Genomic DNA, 22627 nt, shown 5'->3' on the forward strand with positions numbered 1-22627 from the left:
CTGACTATTACATTCTGTCATTGATGTAATCCCATTATATCCTCTTTATATGTTCCCTCCTGCTTAACCAAGTTACTTCAAAGTACCACGTCGCATAAATTAGAGGTAGGCACAGACACGAGGCAAATTAGTTTCAATTGCTTTGAAAGCAGTTTTCTACTATTTGTCTTTTCCCCAAAGGGTTTTTGAATCTATGGATCTATTCTTTGTTAGATGCAAAGCACCATTTAGAAGCCAACTATACAGACTGAATGAATTATTCTTACTTTTATCTAACCGCTTTCAAATATGGAAAAAAAATTAATGTTGGAAGATTTAGTTTTACATAAAGATTATTTTATACGTGCTTCATGAGGCATGTGCATTTGTGTGTTTATGTGTGTGTGTCTGTTATGCAAAAACTGTCAGCTATGTAAAAACAGAATAGTCATATACAGCTAATTCAAGCTCTTTGCCATTTACAGCACAGTCGAATACTCTCTAATACAGTTGGTCAGTTCAAAGTGTACTCTGCCTTTTGCACAAAGTCATCTGGTACAGATTGCAGCTCACCCACACCCTTTGTGAAGAAGGTCCAGAAATTGGATGGATGGACAGGACCTGTGACAAGATTGCGAGGCATTAACTAATGTTTTAGCTACATTTTGTCAGTTATTTCCCAAAAAAAGCATCATCAAAGAGAATAATTTCCCTTGTTCTCATATAGTTATGAACTGTAAATGTAAAAATTTGACGTGTATTTTGTTTCTAAAACCGTTGAGAAATATTTTGAATGACTCAGAAGTCTGATTCAAGACATGGGTGGCATGTTGTAATGAATCAGCCTTCGCCGATAAGAGCAAATTATTCCCTCCGCTCTCTGTGTATGACATATTCGTCAGACCTTGAAAGTCTGTTTGCCTTGCATGTCTCCCTCAGAGTACTCCCAAATTCATTCTTACTGTGCTTTTGCTATAGTGTGAGTGTGTGTGTGTGTGTGCGTGCGTGTGTGGATTTGTGGGTGGTGGGGGTGTAAGCTTGCACTATTACATTTCAACCAGCGAACCTCTGCCTACTCAATTCTTTTCCAATTACGGCTCACTGGCAATGTGTGTTAAACCAATTGTCCTAACATCAATCTCAAACTTTATTGGAGAATGATGGATGTCATCTCGCATGGTGCAGTATATTTCATACTTTGTTGTAGCGCAGAGAATTTGGTAAGCAGAAGAAATACAAATTAGAACGCTACTCGCATATGAGATTTCTTGAGTGTGACTATTGGCCAATGGCTGCAAATTGAATTGCATGTGAAGGTTGAAATTTTACTGCAAATAAAAAATCAATCAAAAAATACTGTGCTGTACTCGACGTAAGTGGCTTCACATCGGAGTTTGCGGTTCATAATCTTTAATTTGCGCCTCGTTAATACAGATTGAGTAAACACTGAGACTCAAACGGTGAAACAACCGTCAAAAGAAAGTAGGAGAACAACAACAACCATCCAAAAACGCTTTTCTGCACGGGCTCACTTAACCTACCGTGGGTCAAGGGAGTAAGTAGCACGAGCTTTTATTAGCTACAAGTACAATTGAATTCAACTTTAATTATATAGTGGGCCTTAATGCAATATGGAAACCACTAATCATTGGCTGCGTGGTGGCAGGGGAGTAATAGAATCACGCTTTTTTGACAAGTGGCCACGCCCCCAGAATCACGCTTTTATCAAATATTTCCACGCCCCTCTAATATTTCCCCGCCCCCCAGAATCACGCTTCTGTCAAAAATGAAGGGTGATGTCTCCACCCCTCCCACCCCTAGCACCCTCCTATTTCCCTGTACGTCACATCCTTCCTACTTCTATAATATTATATATTATAATAGTATTTATTATAATATATTATATATAAAATAAATAGCATGCAGCTAAGAAAAGCTAAGCTATCATTAAGGTATTATTTTACCAATTATTTTACCTTTCAAGGAGGAACATCATCTTGTCTGTATTCTAAGTTGGCTGTAGACACCCCCAAGTCATCTTTGCAAACATGCCCCGACATGTTTTCACGTATTTCTTATCTATAGTTGAACAGCAGGACGACCCCCAAGCTGTGGTTGTGTGTGTGTGTGTGTGTGTGTGTGTAAACGTAGACAACCCCGTCCGACCCACAGAATCACGCTTCGGTCAAAAATAAGCACATGCACTCCTATCATATCCCCGCCCCAGTCTCAATATAAACAAAGCCCAAGTCACGCTCTGCACAGACGAACCAATTTTTCCCAGCTGAAGAGCCAGACCTACTCTAAAAATGAAGACGCTCAGAACAAGACGCCGCCTGGCCATGGACATCACACCGAGAAGGGTGACAACCATCACGGCACCTGATCAGGTTTCTAACAACATTGTAGAAATCTCATCAGGTAAATGATGCAACTAATCCTTAATTATATTTCTATAATCAATAGCTATATAATATTTAATAAAAGTATCTTTGTACTGCAGATAGCAATGTGGATGAACCTACAAGCATCCATGATATGACTACGGTTGTTGGAGAGACCCTGAGAACTGCAAACATGGACCAGGTTGACGCCTCTACAAATGTAGACCAGGTTGAAACCTCTTCAAAAACAGACGAGGACCAGACTGTGCCATCATACTCCTTCTGGGTGGACGGTACGGGAACCTTACCTACCCCTGCTGTATCCTCGTACAACACTGGCGAGTCATCATATTCAGGGTGGAGCCGTCCCGTTTCCCCAACTCCGCCGTCGACACCTCCGATGACCCCTGCCTTGTCGGCAGAATCTTCACAAACCGAGGAGGTTCACCTGCCCAGTTGGTCCGACCAAGCAGATTCTCCACAAATCAAGCAGGTACGACTACCTACTTGGTCCAAACAAGAGCCCTCTAAGGTTCAAACCGCCATCGAACCAGGTCCCGGACCTGCCCCTATTTCCGAGGATGATGTACAACATATGTCATGGGATGATCCTCCGAAGGGATGGGTTGATATGGATGTCGTAATAATTGTTAAAGCGGCGATTGTTTACATGGTCAGACGCTTTTTGATAAAGTATCACAAAAAACGGGGCTGTTTGCATAGCTATAAATACCTAGGACGTAATTATTATCTAAGACAGCGATATGATTGCATCATGCCAATCAGAATCACAATCAGAAATCCCTTTATTGTCATTGTACTCTAGTGTGCAACGAGATTAGAGAGCTCCCCTCTCCAGTGCAATACAACAATAATTCAGATAAATATAGTTTTTACCGTGTATTCACTACTTGTTAGATTTGTGTTCTGTAAAAACGGATAAAGAAACAGTCAAAAGAGTTGCAGAGATCTTAGTGGTGGAGTTAACACCCGTAGAGAATTTACCGGACCGCCTTACATTGGATGAGAAGGTATGTCTTATGATATACCGTGATCAACTTGATAGTTTTGAAGAATATCTTATAGAAAATATTAACTTTGAATAAAAAATGGGTAATGTGTTGAGAAAATTATCGATTTTTGGCTATAGAAGCTATGGATGGGCAGATAAATTAAATAGAACAATTACATATAATCCCGATGATAAAGACCCTTTCATTGAAAATTTTTTATTGTTCATGCAAAAGGTATGTGCCATGTCTTTGACGATTTTTCAGGAGCCTTGGGAATCGTTTGTGCAACATGTCATATTTTTGAGTCGCTCGGGTTTGATCGACACGTTTCAAAATATTTTGGATAATTGGGAAAATTAGATAAGTGTAGGTCATGTACTCACCATACTCACGCTGTTTAACGATGTGATAAAATACCGTCTCCTTCATCAACAACCTGTGGATCTCGCGCATGAATTGAAGATGTTTGAAGATATGTTGGAATCAAATGTTAATCCATCTGTTTTAACCTTGACCTATAGACTTTTTACGACTCAAAGAATCCTTGTCATATATTTGATATTTCTTTCAATAAAAAAAAATGGATGTTTTAAAAAAGATGCTTTTGTGTCTGTGTGTTTCGAGAAATAACAATGTGACGCTTGGAAATAAATCATAAACCATTATTAGCGTTAAACGTTGGTTGAAAAAACTGTACTATGATCCCATTCAACCCGCCAGTTTTTGGAGGTGTAGATCGCCTTCATTTAGCTGCAAGGGAAAAAATGTGTCAAAAAGTGACGCGACATAAAGTCAAGGAATAATAAATAATAAAGGTAAATATTTGGTAGAACTTCTTTTGTATTTTGTCCTTAACGGAAACAATAATCACATTTCAGTTCACTTTATCTCATGCATCATGCATCAGCTGCAGTACTTTGTCACCTGGACCGTAACCTCAAGTAATAAGATGCAGTATGTAAACACAGCTGCTCAAAACAGATTTACAGTGTTCCCCTTCCACCATGTTCCCTTGCAGTCCCCTACTAAACTAACTGAAGGTTAAAAACGAGTAAACAGCAACTTAACCCCTGCTAATTTAAGATGTTAACTGTAGACCAGTGCATTGACTAAAAATAACTATCTACAATATTTGTGGTATTTGAAAATTTATAAAAACAACATCCTTATAATGTCCTAATTGGATGAATTAAATTTTAATTTCGGGTTAATAAATAAACAGATGGCAACATGTAGCCCAGGGGTGCCCAAGTCTGGTCCTCGAGAGCCCCTATGCAGCCTGCTTTCAAATGTCTCCCTCCATCAACACACCTGATTGAAATGGTCAGGATCATTATCAGGCTTCTGCACAGCTTTCTGATGAGCTCATCATTTGAGTCAGGTGTGTTGGAGGAGGGAGTCATCTAAAACAGACTGGATAGGGGCTCTCAAGGACCGGACTTGGGCACCCCTGATCGAACCAATGGCTATTAAAACCTTCATGACCTCTACTAACCTCCTCTCTGCCTAAAAAGGAGCTTCTCCTTACATTATTTTCAAAAAGTGCAATACGCAGCATGATTGGTTCATGTTCCTTTGGGGGTATTTCTGAATGAACTCGGCGCAATACATTAATTGACTGCAGTCTTTTTTGGTACCTCTGTCCCAAACCAACACTTTATAGCGATTTGCTTAAGTCTATACTCTTATTATAGTTTCCAGTTTAGGTGAAAATGTCTCAATTTATATGCAAATAGTGTTGAAGACATTGGAGAAAACCTACCTTGTACTTCTTGACACTAAAATGTTAGTTTTGCCTTCTCCACAGTAAGCCAGTTTAATTCATTTGGTTGCTTATAGTCTCTATGAATATATAAATAAATCCTTTTGAACTTTTATCATTTTACTGCGCTGACCAAACCTTAAGGAGTCCAAGGCAGGAACGAAATATCACTTCATGCCTGACAGTGAAGGTTTGGCTTATACACTGGTGCACGACCGTTGGCCATAATCCTGATAAAGAGGCTTTCAAGTCCTGTGGAGATTCTTTGGTTTTTAGTCGAAGTACGGCAAGCAGCGTTGAGTTATATCTAGTCTTCAGTGCCTCTCTAGTGTAGAAAACAAGATTAAAAAGGCGGATTTCTTTTTTTTTTTTAATGACACACAGAGTCTGAGCAACCCATTAGAAACAATGGAGTGTGAGGCTAAAAACTAAAAGTTCACGCTTTAATGCTTTATTTTGCTGTGAAAATGTGTGATATTAAGGTGATACACACTTTTTTTTGGGGGGGGGGGGTATTTACACTATAATTACGATTGTATTCGGACATACGGGACAGTGGGCCACTGTTTAGCACGTCCGCCTCACAGTCCAGAGATCCTGGGTTCGATTCTGGCTCCGGCCTTCCTGTGTAGAATTTGCATGCTCTCCCCGTCCCTGCGTGGGCTTCCTCCGGGTACTCCGGTTTCCCCCCATATTCCAAAAACATGCATGGTAGCTCTATTGGACACTCTAAAGTGCCCCAAGGTGTGAGTGTGAGCGTGAGCGTCTTTGTGTCTCCTGCAATTGGCTGGCAACCAGTTCAGGGTGTACACTGCCTACTGCCCAAAGATAGCTGGGATGGACTCCAGCACACCTTTGTGAGGAGAGGCACCTTAGATAATGGATGGATGGAATATTGTATTATGGCATGCATGATATGGCAATATCGATATTATTGAGATATTTAACATGTACAGAAAGAAATTCCATTTTTCTGATCGAATAAAAGAATCAATTTAGTTTAGATTTTAATTTGTCTTATACTACGGGGATTGTTTTCCATGTGAGAGATATCCTGAAAGCTGTTTTACATTGAATAGTGCAGTGTAATTGAGTGTAGTTTCACTCTGGATTCCGTATCTGTGGCATCTAGCGGTTGTAGCAGTGGCAGCTGGATTTATTTTTTATTTTTTTTCAGTATACATTTTTTTTCCGATACACCAGTAGAATCTTTTTGGACGCTTATACGGGGTCAGGTTGCGGGGTTAGCAGCTTTAGCAGAAAAGCTCAGACAACATCGATCCCCACGTTGTGAGTGTGTTTTTGTTTTTTTTTATTTATTTTGACTTATTTTGCCGCGTGTCGGCACCAGCGTGAGACGTAGAAATTATGCTCTTGTTGCCGATTGGGTGTCGCCATTGAGGGACGCACTTAGCCCAAGTGGGTCGGCCTGAAAATTGAAAACTTAGTGAGGGACTGATGAAGCCTACCTCTGGTATTAAATCTAAATCTGTGAAGTTTATACCCATTGAAGAATGTTTTTTTTATGGTCTTTTTTGTTGAAATTGTTATTTTATTTTTACCTATAGTATGGTGGGTAGGTCTGTAACATATCCCTGCAATAAATGTATTTATATATTTTTTTGCCATCCAATGTTGTCTTCCCTACTCTTCCCTCAATGATGAAGCAATTATTTTGCAAGACTGATGGTGGTGTTTCTGACCCGCCCTTGGGCCCGTTTTTGTGAGCATTAACATTTGTCTTTGTTACCTCAGCAGGCATATATTGGTCATGCGTTCCACTTCTGAATGAGATACTGTATCTTATGTTATTGTGCTTTAAATTGATTACTTACCAATTATTTTCCATTTTTCTCTTCTTCATTCTCTCTTCACTTGATTCTGTCCCTTGCATTGCAGGTATGCATCGTGCAAAAGAGGGACACAGAGAAGATGTACGCCATGAAGTACATGAACAAACAACAATGTATAGAAAGAGATGAGGTCCGAAACGTCTTTAGAGAGCTTGAGATTCTACAGGAAATTGAACATGTTTTTTTAGTAAATCTATGGTGACTATCTTATGTTTTTACCTTTTCAATGTGGAATGCAATGCTTTGTCTTTTGTCTGCATGTATGTCCAGCCAAAAGAAACTCAAGGGACGCATGTTTGGTTGAAACCTGAAATAGATGCAGTACATCCTTTGTGGCTATATTGCACCTGGTATTGCAAACACTTCATTTGGCACTAAGAGTTAGAAAACTTTTGCAAAGCTTTACAGAGATCACAAGTATTCACTTGGATAATTAACACAAGATATTTTGGACTCATGAAACACATTTAGTAATAATTGTGCTTTGAATTGACCTCGGTTCTCCCTCGAGTTAGATAAGTCAGTGAGTGGCGGCTGCTTTCATTATTCAACGCTCATCTCCGGGCGGGACACGTTTCGAAATGTAATTGGGGACCTGGCACGCCATTGATGGCATATTGCACAAAGCACTTAACTCTTCTGTAATTGGTAGCATGATATTGCGTGTATCCACATTTTCCAGACACTCAGCAAGAATATTTTGTCTCTCATCATGCATGATGGCCTCATAATATGCAGTTAGTGACTGGATGTGTGGAGACAAAGCATTTAGTCTAATTGTGAAAGGTTGTAGCCATCTTAAGAACCCACTGTACTAGATCAAACTGAGGGCATTTTAATCAGTGTACAGTAGTGAGCTTGTATAATTTTTTTATAGTTCAATTCCCATCACAGGTTGCACTGCCAAAGCCTTCTGTGTTCTAGTTTGCCATGTGCCGTGGTGCTCTGCTTACTGCCGATACAGAATTAGTTTGAATACCTACAGAATACGCAGATAGGTTATTACCGACCCACATATTGTGCAGGTGGCAACTCAAATGTTGCATCCAATATGGAAACAAATAATTCCCCATTTGTGGTCTCATTTTCTGCCTTGATAAGTGCTCTTAATTATGCCGGGAATAGTCAGCTTGCCCAGAGGTCACTGGGATTTGCAAGCATGGAAAAAGCTACAATCATTACTGCTTATGTTTGAGCAATACTGTAATTTTATTTTCCAGATTAATAAATGCTACTGGACCTGAAAGAGAACACGTGAGAAGATAACCTCTTCATAATACTAGTGATTATTTGATTGTATGGGTGGCATGGTGGTCAACTGGTGAGAATGTCCGCCTCACAGTTCGATTCCGGACTCCGGCCTTTCTGTGTGGAGTTTGGATGTGCTCCATGTGCTTGCATGAGTTTTCTCCGGGTTCTCCAGTGTCCTCCCACATTCCAAAAGCATACATGATGTTAATTGAACACTCTAAATTGGCTCTAGGTGTGATTGCGAGTGTGAATGGTTGTCTGTCTATGTGTGCCCTGTGATTCGCTGGCAACCAGTTCAGGTTGTATCCCGACTATTGCAGAAAGATGGCTGGGATAGCATCCAGCATGTCCGCGACCCTCGTGAGGAAAAGGGTGTATTACATTTTACTCCATAAATATAGGCACCACCACACTGAGTATGTGCATCAATGACCAAACCAGTTCCAAAGAGAAATTTTACGTGGTAGTTGATGCACTTTCTTGTCATGTGCCACACCGCAACATTAATTTACGTACAAGTGTATTTCAATGGCTTGATGATGAAATGCTTTATCCACTCGTGATAATGCAATGGCATCTCTGTCTGAACTTGGTTTTAGTAGATAACAGTGTTATCTTGTGAAAAATGCTTACTTATTATAATTTGGTTGTTTCTCACCCTTTGGGCTCCATTTCGGCTACTAAAAACAAGAATCCGGTCACCAAATAAAGCGGAAGAGGAGATGGCCAGATACTAGCAATGAGTTTTAGGTGCAAGGCAGCCCACTGGTTCCAATTGTCATGAAAATTGGACTAGCTATTTGCCCAGCAGTATGTAAAGCAGGATGATTGCTGGCACACTGCATTAGACAGGCTGTCAGGGTTTCGGTGGAAGGGGGACCCAAGTGATGAAATGAGAAGGAACAAGCAGATTCAGATGATGTTGTGGTGACCCGCAAGGGAGCGACATTCACCAGTAACCTGGTCCTTTAAGGAAGGGGCGTGATTTGCCGTCTCTGGGTTCAAAGGGATTATGAAATACATGACATGCAAGAATGACTGAGTCCTCAGTTTGGTGTGGAGAGCAAATAGGACGCAGCTCGTCCTTGCATCCTCAAATTATTTACTACATCTCCACAATTGGTGGTCCTGACGTGATCAGTAATGTCAGAATGTGACAGCAACAACGGACATGTGGTGCTAACAAGGCAGCTATTGTCAAGACAAAAATATATGCCGCAACAGTCAAGTTGCCTGATTTATGGCAGCACAACCCAAGGCCATGGTTTTAGCACATCAAGGCGCAGTTCCATCTTAGGGGATACTTCCAGGTGGTTAGCAACTTTGGAAGCCTCAACAACAGCCAGAGCGATGGCGCTGCTGGAGGTTGCCCCAGTGATGCCCTCAAAGCCTTCTTCAAGAAAGCAGACTGCCTGCTGTCTTTTAATGGCTTTGGCGACAGCAAACCACCAGGATTTATGGAAAGGATGCTAACTAGCTGTGCTGGTTTCAGCTGATCTCTCCATCCTTTTTGGCTAATCTAATTTAAACTAAGTCCGTACTCGGATCAACTGGACCGGCCTGAAACGGACTTCCAATTGCCAAACTTCCAATTGCTTTTGGAGGGCTGCATGTGACTGCCTTCATGGACCATAAGCTTCTGAAATTTGCCATTGCCAAGATCTGGGAGCCGGGGTCTGGTTGACAGCAACATCTGCTCATTGCTGACTGACCCAACAACGCAAGACATTCACCAGGAACCTTTGCCTTTAAGGGAAGGGAGGGAGTTGATATGTTGCTGCATTCAAAGGGATTATAAACATGAAAGGATGAAAGGGGTCTCTTGCCACTTGCTGTGTAAACAGTCAGTTTGGAGAATAAATGGGATGCAATTCGCCTTTGTCCTTACGTCTCTACTGCATGTTCACAATGTAATATTTATTTCACTAAAGGTGGTGGGAGAGTTGCCACCGCAGGTGGGCATTTGCTGAATGAAGGAGAAACCGAGAGCTGAGTCAGCAGCGCTAGAAGCGAGCATGCTCTGAGCTGAACATTGGCAAGGCCGCAGGTTGAGAACAAGGATCAAATACAAGTCAGGGATGAATTAAAAAAAAGTCTCACGGAAAAATGAACTGCATCGGTGGAGGCAGAGGCCGGCCACCTTAAGAAAGGCAGCTGATTGAGATGCGAAACAGCTGCTGAACGACTCCAGTGCGTCACACCTGAAAGGACTCAGTCTCTCACACACAAAGGTGCACACACTTAGTAGAAGTCAGGATGTTGATAGCAGACTTGACACGGATCTGCCCCTCAAACAAGCCACTTTCACATGGCCAGAAATATTTTTCAAACTCTCAATGAGTTTTATGCTTTAGGTTCTTTGATGAAATCATGCCGGGCATTTTATGAAGATGCATAGTGAAAGTTATATGCCAAAAAATAAAAAAGTGGAAGTCACAAAAACTCGCCTCCTTGAAGCCGCAATCAAACAGAATCACTGTCTTGGATCATGCTGCTAAGAGCACGCCAGTAATTGGCTGGCCCTGATTTAAAATAAATAAATAAAATAGAAAGACGGGTGTCTTGTAAGGAGAAGAATTTAGACCCTTTAACAGGCATGACGTGGAAAATTAAAGTCTTTATATAAAACAATACAAATTAACAACAGAAGAGAGCTGGGCTGGGATGTAGGAGGCAAGGAAGAAAGCTTACTTTTCTGACAAAGTGTCACTGAGCAACTACAGCTTAAATTCTGAGAGACATCAGACCATGACATAACCTATATGACAAAATGAAGGTGATAACATAAAGGACCAGAGAAACTAACATCATCAAGGATCCAACCCAGTCACAACACCAGGAGCTGTCACATGTTCAGAGGCGGGCAGGAAGGGCATTATTACTATAAAACAGCTGAGTAATAATGTTACAATATTTTCTCGGCATTCACGAACACAGAACATTGGCAGATTGCAACTTGGTATGTTATTTTAAATGTAACTTATTTGCATCCCCGTTTTAATGAAGATACTTAACTCATTCACTGCCAGCCCAGGTAAAATGAAATTACGTCTATATCCGTCAACGGTAGCGAATGAGTTAATAAAGAAGCTCAATGTATGACGTTGTTTAGCCTGAATTGCATTCATTCTACTTTAGTTAGTTTCTGCTTGACAGCCCATCAGCTTTGCAGGTAATGAGACAAGGACTATGAAGCCTCTGCTTCATCTTGACAACGTCTCCTTTATTTTATACTGCTAGATATGTAATGAATTCACCAAGAGTGAATGTGAAAATCCTATAGATCTGACAGATTCCATGTTCATGGGCTTAGCCCTTTCTTGTTGCAATATCCGTTGCTTAGCAATTGGGAAGGCCAGTAATTGATAATGGATGTGCAATAAAGCCGCTGGGGAATTGAGGATCTCGCTATTCTCAAAAGCAAACGTGAGCAACACCAGCTTTGATATCATTTTAGAAGTGCTTTTCTTGAGACCATGCCAGGAGAGAACCAAATACACAGCTGTAGTCACAATGAAGGCAGGAAGGCACCTAACAGCTGTCACAGGAAATAATGGTTCCTCCATTAGTGGAAAGAGCATACAGGAGAATTTTTGAAACCAGCGCTGGGGTACTATTTTGGATATAGGATATATTCCGACTCAATAAGGATTTGTCAAGATTTCCTCCACTCTGTAGTGCTAGTATCTGCAGCTGCAGAACAAATTAATTAAAAGGCTATCTTGTGAATCCCATCAGCTGTGCTGCCTTAAGCAGAGTTGATGTCGAGTTTACAACATGCAGTAATTGCTACGTCCTGTCCCTCATTGCATAACTGTGTAGGAGTCAAGGTTCTGCACCGTTGAATGGATTACCTTGGAGGGGTGAAGATTGAGTTATGTACTACACATGCCAAAGCCTTCCAAGGATTAGCACATGGGAAGACTGACTATTTCTTTTTCTCACATTGAATTGAGTTTAGAGGTCACCTTTCACCATCCTATGGTTCTTGAAAAATTGTGTTATTAGAAAACATTATTTAGCTTGAGCACAATAATAAACCGCTCAAAACGCATTTCTAGTTTTCCCCATGGAATCATTGCCCAACTTGGCTTTCTTGAACATTTGATTGAGCGTCATTGGTAAGAAGTGTAATTGCAGGAAGCCCTAAAGTTACTTTTTTTTTTTCAAAAGGGTTATGTGAAAAAGGTTTAGATGGTGTTATCCCTCTTGTTTATTCATCCTCTCATCAGAATCCAATTGAGCAAGAGGAGGGGTGAGGATAGATGTGCTGCGTCCTGCACCGACTCCATTAGGAATATTGATTTCAGGCTTGGGTGAAACGAGGCCTTTTTGCAATTGTGGAACAAAGTAACCCTTTATACCCTCAGTCACAATTCATAACAAGCTGACTTCAACTTAAATCATTTGCCCAAAAAGTGGCGTACCTCTCATCCTGTTATGACGTACGTGACTTTTTTTTTTTTTTAACCAGCACAGTGCTGCTACTTCTCGAAAATTGTATTTTCGGGACATATAAGTGAGAGTCAATTGTGAAAGCAGAGCACCTGGAGGTGTACAGTGGGTGGCATGTTTTCAGGCATAAAGAGCAGGGACGGTGCTCAATCACACGGTTGGAGAAATCCTTTGAGCTTCCTGCTAGTTTTGTGATTGAGTGATGCACTCACTTCCAACCCGCCCATCGTCAACTTGATATAGGCCACCTTAAACTTTGCAGACCGAATACAGCCAACAGGATCACAAATTTGTATTTTTCCTTGGCATAAAACTGTTCTTCTCTTTCTCTCATCTTCTAGCTCCCTGTTCCCTGCCTCCCTGTGCTCATTTGTCACCGTGGCCTGATTATTTCAGCCCTTCCCTTGTTCTCCTTCTAGCGAGATAACCTTACTCTTTTCGTTGTTGTGACTGTAGCAAGCCAGTTCTGTTCTCACCTAAAGTGCCCTCTTCCCACTTTTGGACAGACCTTCGTAAAGCTCAGATTGCTATCAGGCATTCACTTTCTCATCAATTTTTTTTTCTCGTCTCAGCTTTGGATGTACCACTGCATAAACGTTCATTTTAAAATACCAAACACAAAAGTGCTGTCTGCCTGTTTCTCCCCTCAATGCGGTGGCTCCTGCCTGAGTTTGATTCTGCATTGTTGTTAACAACAATAACTCACTTTCGATGCAATTCCACACCAGCGGTCTATGCTAGATGTGGAAGCGAAACCTCAATGAATGTGGAACAGTGAGGTAATGAGTGCCACGTTAGAGGAAACGGTCTTGTCAAGTGGCTCCTGTGAGTCAGATGAGGTGATAAAAAGGTGACAGTAAGGAATGCTGCACCCTGCTGAGCCTGTGCTGCAAGTGAAGATGATCTTGGCATCTTGGGTTCTGCTACCCTTCATGTATCATACAAAGACTGGCCAGTCATTTGTATGCAGGAGCAAATGTAATTTTGAATTATTTAATAGCAATACAAAGCAGAACCAACCATTATCTGTCCTATCACATGAAAGTCAAGGGCAAGTCAAAGGTTTTTAGAAGAGGCACCAAGCCGTGCTTCAGATGTTTTTTTTTCTTTGACGCAAGAACATGTACTATATTTATCCTTGGATTAATTTCCACACTGAATATTAACTCATTCACTACCAGCCGAGTAAAAGAAAAAAAACGGATCTTTGTCTTTAGCTGTCAATGGCAGTAAATGAGAAATAAAGAAAGAAGCAATTTAACATTTTCTATATGCATGGCATTGAATCTGAAGAGGAATGATCAGAATGTGAATACCAAACATGCCGAGTGTTACAAGTGGGGAAAAAACTCACTATAAGTCTAAAGAAAAAAGCAAATGGCACATTAGAATTATGTAATATGGACTCCTCTGCAAATTGGGGAAAAAAAACACTGTGCTTACTTTTTTAAAATGATTTATTGGATTTGGCTGTGTACAGTTTGTTCACCCATGTGCCTAATGGACTGGTTAGTTTATGGAGCAGAAATCATGGCGTGAAGCATTTCAAATCCCCACCCTCTTGCCGAGAGCCTGCGTTTTAATTTGATGTGCATGGTTAAGTAAGCCTGATTAACAAAAGTGTCAATTGTGGCGCAAAAGCAGCTTCCAATTAAGTCACATCAAGCAATGATAGGCTGCATTCTCACTTGAATTTAACCAGCACTTACTTTATTAGCATTCATTTAAAAAAGTGGCATGTTAGAAGCATATTGACACGTTAATTTACCTTTCTCAAATTGTCTGCGACTGCAAGTGAAGGTGCATTCACCCACAAATCCCAACACACACTCGCATATTTCAATGCACATCTTGCATTGTGTCACTTTGGGTTTTTAAAAACATAATGTGACTTTTGAAACCAATCCTGTTTAAGCTTTGCACAAGTGATGCATGCTTTGTTGTAGTGTACTTGCATGCTGTGCGTCTATGCTTTTTGTGTGTGCAGCTTGTGTTCCTTTTTATAGACCCAGCGGTGACTTAGTGTTGTGTCCTTCTCCCTTTACAACCAAAAACACCAGGTACTCATTCCAGGATGAGGAGGACATGTTCATGGTGGTGGATCTCCTACTTGGAGGAGACCTTCGCTACCACTTGCAGCAGAGTGTGCCGTTCAGCGAGGATGCTGTTAAACTTTACCTCTGTGAGATGACACTTGCACTTGACTACCTGCAAAGCCAGCACATCATCCACAGGTATGAAGTCACCCCCTTTTATTTTCATGTCCTTGTGATCCTCCATTTTCTGTGCCACCCATTGTGCACATCCACGACATTCATTTTCATTTGTATTGGATTTGCCTGAACCAGACTAACGCATTGTGCTGTCAAATAACATACAAATTTTGGCAGCTGGGTTTTTACATCCCTCAAACTGTTTTCAACTACACTGTATCTTGCTATATTTTCTTTCTTTTCAGTGAAACTGGCAGTAGGTTGCCAGTATTTAAGTTTTTTTTACATTTTGCTTTTTTGTATTTATGAACATTTTACAGTTTTTTTTCTAATTTTCATGACCCTAAATACTGTCTTAAAAAAGTCTAAAATATGTTTAATTGAAATTACCAGACTATGCAATTAATTTTAAAGCAGTCAATTTAGTTTAATTCGGTAATTTAATTAAATAAATAAAAAAAGCCCGGGACTGTTTGTGGAAATTAAGTGTCCCTCACCATCATCAAGTAACCCATTCACATGTTGGCAAAGTTTCAATATCACTGCCGCAGATGATGGACCTGACATGCTCAAATGTTGCACACAGTTCCAGGAATGTGTCATGTCGTGCTGAGAACAAATCCATGTTGGTGAGAAGGTTGTCCATCTTCTTTTTATGGTCATGTGTTGACCTTCACAAAGAACTCAGTGTTCCGGTTTGGCGTCAATGTCCCACACAATTCAGGATGTAATGCGGAGAAATCAGACAAAAAAGACAAATACAAAAAACAAAAATGTGGAAGGAACAATTGATTTTCAAACCTGTTATATGAAATGTAAACTCACCATGCCGGGAGTGTCCACTAAATGCCGAAAATTTTGTGTGGGAGATTTTTTTTTTTAAACGCCTTTTTCTACGCAAGTTATATTGCATGATAGCTGATTCTTCTCCTCACCCCACACGTTTGTTTCTTTGTCGTCACTGTTGCTGTATACGGCTGACTCACCAAAACTCTCCTTCCAGAATCAAAGTGTCTGTGTCCTCAGAGTTTGAATGTGAATTAAAATTGTACTATACATATCTTCAAAAGATGCAATCAATTCAGTCAAAATTTGAACTTTGTTTTCCTTTACAAAGTCATCCAAAGCATTCTCAATAGCTTTGACACAACACAAGCTAACTAGCATCACACTTTTTCATAAATAATAAACATTCACCTAAACGCTCTTATGTATACCAGTAACAAGTAAACTACACATCACCAATCGGTTGCCAATCTAAAATCCACAGAAAGGTCGCACTGTAGTATTAGCCACATGGTTCAAAATCTAGGAAAAAAGTAGCAGCTTATGGGCCGGAAAATACGGTAATAAAAGTCCTGTATAGAAAATACGGTAATAAAAGTCCTGGATACAATTATGAAGCATTAAATGACAAATAAAACAAATGATAACTTACTCTCTAACATAAAGGAGAGGATTCGAATGGATTTGATTCCAGAGTGTTATTTGTTGCTTATGGTGACTACACGTCCCCGTTTAACTGGGGCAGTCCCAGCATTGAGCCTTGTGTCCCGACTCCTGGTGGATTTCACCAGCACCATTTTCTGTTCCACTTTCACGCAGATCCGTCCCGGCGTCCCATTTTTATTTTTATTTTTTTGTCCAGTCAGCAAGCCAATTGTTTGGGTCATACATATGTCAATGACAGAGTTGCCATTGCACTTTATACGATAAACCAATTAAAAAGGACCTTAACTGTTAAATTTCTTCTTTTTTTTTCGCATTCACATTTCATTCTCATCCACAACTAATCCACAGACGTGTATATTAATGGTCTAACAATGCCGCTTACTCACTGTTGGGAAAGGTGAAGCCACTGTCAGCTATCTTTTTGTCGCCAGTCGCTAAGCCCGCGTAACTTGAATACACTGATTTCTTTGTGTGATGTTCATGTTATTTCCTGTCTCTCCGCACCATATATGGCAGACGGTTGTACCTATAAGACTGAGAGAAATGTTACATGCACATTTAATCAGTAAGATTCAAGAGCTCTTTATTGTCCCCATGGGGCAATCGGTGGTACAGCCAGCAAGACACAGACAAGCTAACAGTCCACAGATGCAAATAACAATGGCAATAACAAAAATCAATGCAAAACAATAATGGTCCAAATGCATGAAATTAGAATCCACAAGAAAACAGATTAAATAATAATGTGAATGCATTAAATGCAGTCTGCCTTAAAAAAAGCTAAAAAGGCTAAGAAAAATAACTCAAGGTCAAATAAATGGCATGAAATTAATTCGGGTTGTTTAAAAGGGCAATGGCCACAGGAACCCGGTACATTTTGACCTCTCTGTTTTAAACTTGGGCATGCAGAATCTTTGCCCAGAAGGAAGCAATTTAAATTCAATTGCCAGGGGATGACTGGGATCAAGTGGAGAACACGAGCTATCTCAGTAACCTGAGCCTGGGATTTTTCTCTGGGGACTGTCAAATGATAACGGAACGGCAGCCACACATTTTTTTTTTCGTGTGTGTGTACGTTCCATATCATTTGACAAGTTTTTGAGGGAAACTTAGTTTTTCTCAACTGATCATATCATTACAGAATAATTTTTCGGCTTTCATGTTTATTTCAAATTTTTGTTAAAGGGGGAGGTCAACCCCAAAAGTTTCTTTACAAAAATATGTTCTGTGCAGTCCCACTTCATACGGCATTCTGGTTAATATTGCGTTTGTGGAATACGAGTTAAGCAGTACAGTTTTTATACATCTTATGAGGCTGGTATTTTCACAACTTGCTGTCGCCTGAAAATGACACCACAGTTACTCAGGGCTCAGATAATGACCAATCATGGCTCAGCTTTAGAAAAAAGGTGAGGCGTGATTGTTTTTAATCTGAGCAACAGTGATGTCATTTTCAGTCGAAAGAAAGCGACAAAATGGACGCCCACTGACATGGTTAAAGACGGATGGATTTTGCTCCTTAATTCGTATTCCACAAACGCAATATTAATCAGAATGCCATCTTTAGACCAGTGAAGGACATATAATTGCAAATATATTTTTAGGGCTGACTTCCCCTTTAATTGTAAGACTACATCAATAGTTATTGGTGTGAATAACACCTATCCAAATCGATTGACATGAAAGACACATTCATTAATACCTTGTAGGCTTCTAGGCAGTGTAAAAATTCCCATCCTTTATTTTTCACTATTTTAATTGAAAGGTATTCTATGTGCATTTAAGAATTAGTCATCTACTGCCAAGGTGGGCATTCATTCAGTCTGCTGCCTTTATTCAAATGTGCTGAGCACATCATTAATTGTAAACCGGTAAATGAGCCAGTTCCCTGCAGACCCAGATTTAGAACCACAGGAGGGAGAAAAAGAGTGTGAACAGTGTTCAAAAGACTCATTTGGGCTATAGAGTGCTGAGTGAGTATATGCTGTGCGTGCATGTACAGAACAGTGCATTTCTGTATTTCTGGAAGGAAAGTATTTACTACACATTACCTCTGATATTCGTTTAAGGCAAATTTCACATCCGTATATATTTACTGTTGTTTCTTCCTTTTTCTCCATGATTTTCTGTTCTTTCACGTAAACCGCACACTGAGCCGATAGTGACATGAAAGTCTTTTACGTTATTTCATCCCTTCCATTGGCATCCACTTATCCACTTTTCTGTTTTTGTCACTGTCTACTCTCTCAGCCATAATCCAAACCATGGCCACCCCAAGCTCCTCAGTTTTGTTCCACTCTGCAAGTTTTTGACAGGAGAATACCATACAATTATTTTTGTTGCACTAGCTGAAGGAAGAAGGTCTCCGGTCTCCTAGCAACAGTCAGCTGCTGCTGCTATGCCCAAGGAGGCAAAATTTGTTCTTATATAGTATGAGAGGAAAAGGGATCAGTCCCTCTTGTGTCGTGTACATCAGGATTTTAGTGCCCCAACATCTTGTCACATTTGATTTCCTCACAAAGGGTAGTTCTGATTCACAAAGAAGACATCCCACTGGCTACAAAAGACCTTAAATCTTCAGGAAATGTTATTCATTATATAAAACGAGTTACTTTAGTGTAGCTTTTCTTTAGAAGTTCTCCTATGAATATGCATGTATGCCCCTCCAGCCTGCTACACCATAACAGCCCCACTTCCATTTGTTTTTCATTTGGCAGACAATTTCAGCATTTGGATCTTCGAACATTGGGAATAATGGGTCCACGAATGCTTATGTTCTGCATAGTAGTGTGTGTGCAGTGTAATTAATTTGGCCTCCCACACCGTGTTAATCATGTGTCAGACTCTGGTGTGCTGGGAGCTGCTAAAATATGATGTCTGAATTTGTCAAAAGCGTGGTTGACTAATATTGAGCATGTGCTAACAAACCTGCATCAGCCTCCGGGTGGGCTCTTCTGATGCATTCTGGGAGGGTTTCGATTAAGAATGAGAACTTCCTACCTGTTATCGTCTGATGGTCATGCTCATACACAAACACTTCACGCATTGCAACAACATGTAGTTCACACTTATTGTACACGGGCCTTGAATCACCTCCCACGGGCTTTCACATAATCAACATATAGTTCCTATGTACATGATGTTTTCTCATTGTTCCCTATTTACCAGACCAATACCAGGATTGATAACAGTGCAACGCTGTTACTATATAGAAATGTACTGCATACCTTTTTGACACACTGACTTCGTGTACTGAGTTAAGTTATTAAGTTGTAGTGTTTGTCTCCTTTAGAGATGTCAAACCAGACAACATTCTTTTGGATGAGCAAGGTAAGGATGTCTGATTTTATGTCGGTTTTATAAACCAAGTAGGTTTGGTTGTGATTCCAGATATCGCCATGGTTCTTCTTTTGTGGCCCAGATACATTGCATTATATTATAGTACACTAGAGATATGTTGATCATTGAATAAGAAAGATAATTGCTTTTGGGATTCAGTAAAGTAACGGAGTTTACCTTCATTTAAACTGGAGAGTGCTTTTTGCCGTTTAGCGTGTAAAAAAAAAAACAACCCAAAGAAAAAAAAAGGTTTGCGGATCAATGGTTTAATTTAAAAAGCCATGTTCTAATTTTGTGGAGCATTTTTTTTTTTTTCAGGTTAACCACAGGGACCTGATGCGAGGGTTTTATTAAACAATATATACATGACAACAGAATAAAGTAACAATTGGTTTTATTTTTGATATCGTCAACACTTTGCATTTCTTAAATTCACACGATGTATTGCAGCAAACTGTATTTTCTTGTTTAGATGAAAAGCTAAATTGATTAAAACAAAAATAGATGTTCTGTAATGCAACTTTGAGAACATTTATTGACAGATTTTTTGGCAGACCTAAACAATTCCAAATTGAAACGGAAGACTTTATTATAAAAAGAAAAATGTCACTTATACGATAAATATTATAGTTTTTTTTTTTATTTACTTTTAACATCGTAGGCCACTCCAGTTGTAGTTTACAGAAATTCAATTAGAGTGAAGATTTTCTCCCCACAGTCCAGACATTGTATTTTGTTGTACAAACGTGTATATGCGCCACTTTAATGTGGTTCCATCCAGATGTCTGTAAAAAGTGAACCCGGATCACCTAAGCACTTAATTCAAGTATTAAACGTGTCAGCTGTGCCAATATTACATTATTTTTGCATTAATCAATCATTCCAACTTTATTTGTAGAGCGCTTTTCAGATATGACTCAACGTGCCTCCAGCCCGGCTAAACCTTTGGGAAATATTTCGGCACAGATTTGCTACTCAGTATGTTTCGATGTGGCGTGAATTGCTAATTTCACCTCATACACTGCAAATTCTGAGCTTTGTACAGTCGAATCCCAATCCTTCTCAAACAAAGCACTCCCTTATTTACAGCCGACAATATAAAATTAAACAAAAAGCATGTGGGCCACATCTCAATGATGTACACTAATGAAGCTAGCGGCTCTTTTTAAATTTCTTCTACTTTGTATAACAAAGTCATATTAGACCAGAAAAATTGTGACACTCATAACCATATGAAGGATTATCGTCTAATTTAGTTCTCTGGTCGTTTTTCTTCTCAAAATAATTTTTCACAATTTGATTGTTTCCTCTCAGGCCATGCTCATCTGACAGACTTCAACATAGCGACAATAATAAAGGACGGAGAGCGGGCAACGGCCTTAGCTGGAACCAAGCCATACATGGGTAACAGTGCAGCTCTATTCCAGAATTTGGATACTCTTGTGTCGAGAGAAACATGAACAGCGAGAACGATTTGGGCCTTTGAATCCCATAACTCTTTATTCTTCACCTTTCAAATACTTGTTGGACACTTCTCTCCTTTCAACTACATTAGACAGTTCAGGGAAGCTCTTTTTCTGTTCTAGAATGATTGTACATTGCACAAAAATGTCTGAAAATACGTGGTTTGATTTTATTGTGGTAGCATGTAAGAGCCCTGACCTCGGACCTCCCGAATATTCTTCAATATGGAGATGTGACTTGGCAAAATACAAACTGTTGGATTCACTTGAGAAAACACTAAAATATTAGGCCAATTCTGAGTGTGACCAGTCACTCTGAGACAAGTGCAGCGATCCCGACTGTCCCTAAATAGTTGCAAGTACATTTTTCATCCACTAGCACCTCCACAACCAGTAAATCTAATTCTCAGATTATTTTCTAATCTTACTGATTATTTTTTTGGTTGCTGACAAACATCCGTTCCACATGTCATATCATTTCTCAGTAATATAGTGGAATTGAGAGCTTTCACATCGCAAGTTGATTTGTGATTCATGCGAGCCTCAAAATATTTTACTTGCAGCCCTAAAATTTCAAGATAGATGACTCTGTGCTCCTGGTAAAAAAATAAAAATAAATAAAAAAAAAAAAAAGAAAGGTTAGAGCAGGTGTGGACAAACTACGGCCCGGGGCCACATGTGTACCGTTAAACGTTTTAATCCGGCCCGCCGAATTTGAAAAAGATTAAATGAATAAACCTTGTTAATGTTTTATTTTATAAATATTGTTGTTTTTCAAAGAGATATATATTGTTGTATTGCTTTTGTTCACTTTAATTTAAAATCAAATGTATTTTCTTTCTCCGATGAGGTGAGGTTACCAAAACACTCCATCTGCTCTTGGTCCGGCCCTCTGTCAAATTTTAGAACCCATTGTGGCCACCCAATCAAAAAGTTTGCCCACCCCTGATCTAGAGCCACACTCGAGGCTGCAGCGAAAGTTTTCAAACTCAGATGTCTGCGACTATAATAAGCAGCATTCTTGTGTGAATGTCTGAACTGTCTATACACTGTGTTCCCTTTCAGCTCCAGAGATCTTTCAGTCCTTTATGAATGGAGGGATGGGCTATGCCTTTGAAGTAGACTGGTGGTCATTAGGGGTGACAGTCTTCGAAGTTCTACGGGGATGGGTGAGTTATTAGATTCAAACTCCGAACTTGTCCACCTTATAGTACAGTGGTCCCCAATCACCGGGCCGCAGTCCGGTCGGTACACTTTGGGCTGAAAAAACCTTAGCTTAGTTATCTCCGTTTTATTTTTACAAGACAGCTACAGTGGGCCGTAGCCGACGCCAACAACAGTGCAACAACCGTTTTTTAATCAACAGTCACACTTTCTCTCTCCCTCTGTGCCCGCTCCCTTCTCTCTTGCGCACAGTTCCCGTTCCGCCAGTCGCATGATGCATTCACAAAGCCCGGAAATAA

General features: G+C 40.0%; 2 protein-coding genes across 2 annotated transcripts in view; one reads left to right on the plus strand and one right to left on the minus strand.

Annotated features, from left to right (window-relative positions):
• Nucleotides 1–22627, plus strand: part of stk32c (serine/threonine kinase 32C) — a 53386-nt gene that overhangs the window by 24384 nt on the left and 6375 nt on the right. The window contains exons 3-7 of the mRNA XM_088304441.1: nt 7038–7189; nt 14758–14931; nt 19655–19692; nt 21016–21105; nt 22230–22333. Coding sequence (XP_088160567.1) covers nt 7038–7189; nt 14758–14931; nt 19655–19692; nt 21016–21105; nt 22230–22333 — 558 coding nt within the window. The remainder of the gene's footprint in view (nt 1–7037; nt 7190–14757; nt 14932–19654; nt 19693–21015; nt 21106–22229; nt 22334–22627) is intronic.
• The window catches only part of LOC148330426 (uncharacterized), a 43861-nt gene that overhangs the window by 2919 nt on the left and 18315 nt on the right, over nt 1–22627 (minus strand). The gene's annotated exons all lie outside the window — the stretch shown is intronic.

The sequence above is a fragment of the Idiotropiscis lumnitzeri genome, chromosome 9 (assembly GCF_059441095.1).
Source record: "Idiotropiscis lumnitzeri isolate Australia: NSW breed Sydney's pygmy pipehorse chromosome 9, RoL_Ilum_1.0, whole genome shotgun sequence".
In the NCBI taxonomy this organism is placed as follows: domain Eukaryota; kingdom Metazoa; phylum Chordata; class Actinopteri; order Syngnathiformes; family Syngnathidae; genus Idiotropiscis; species Idiotropiscis lumnitzeri.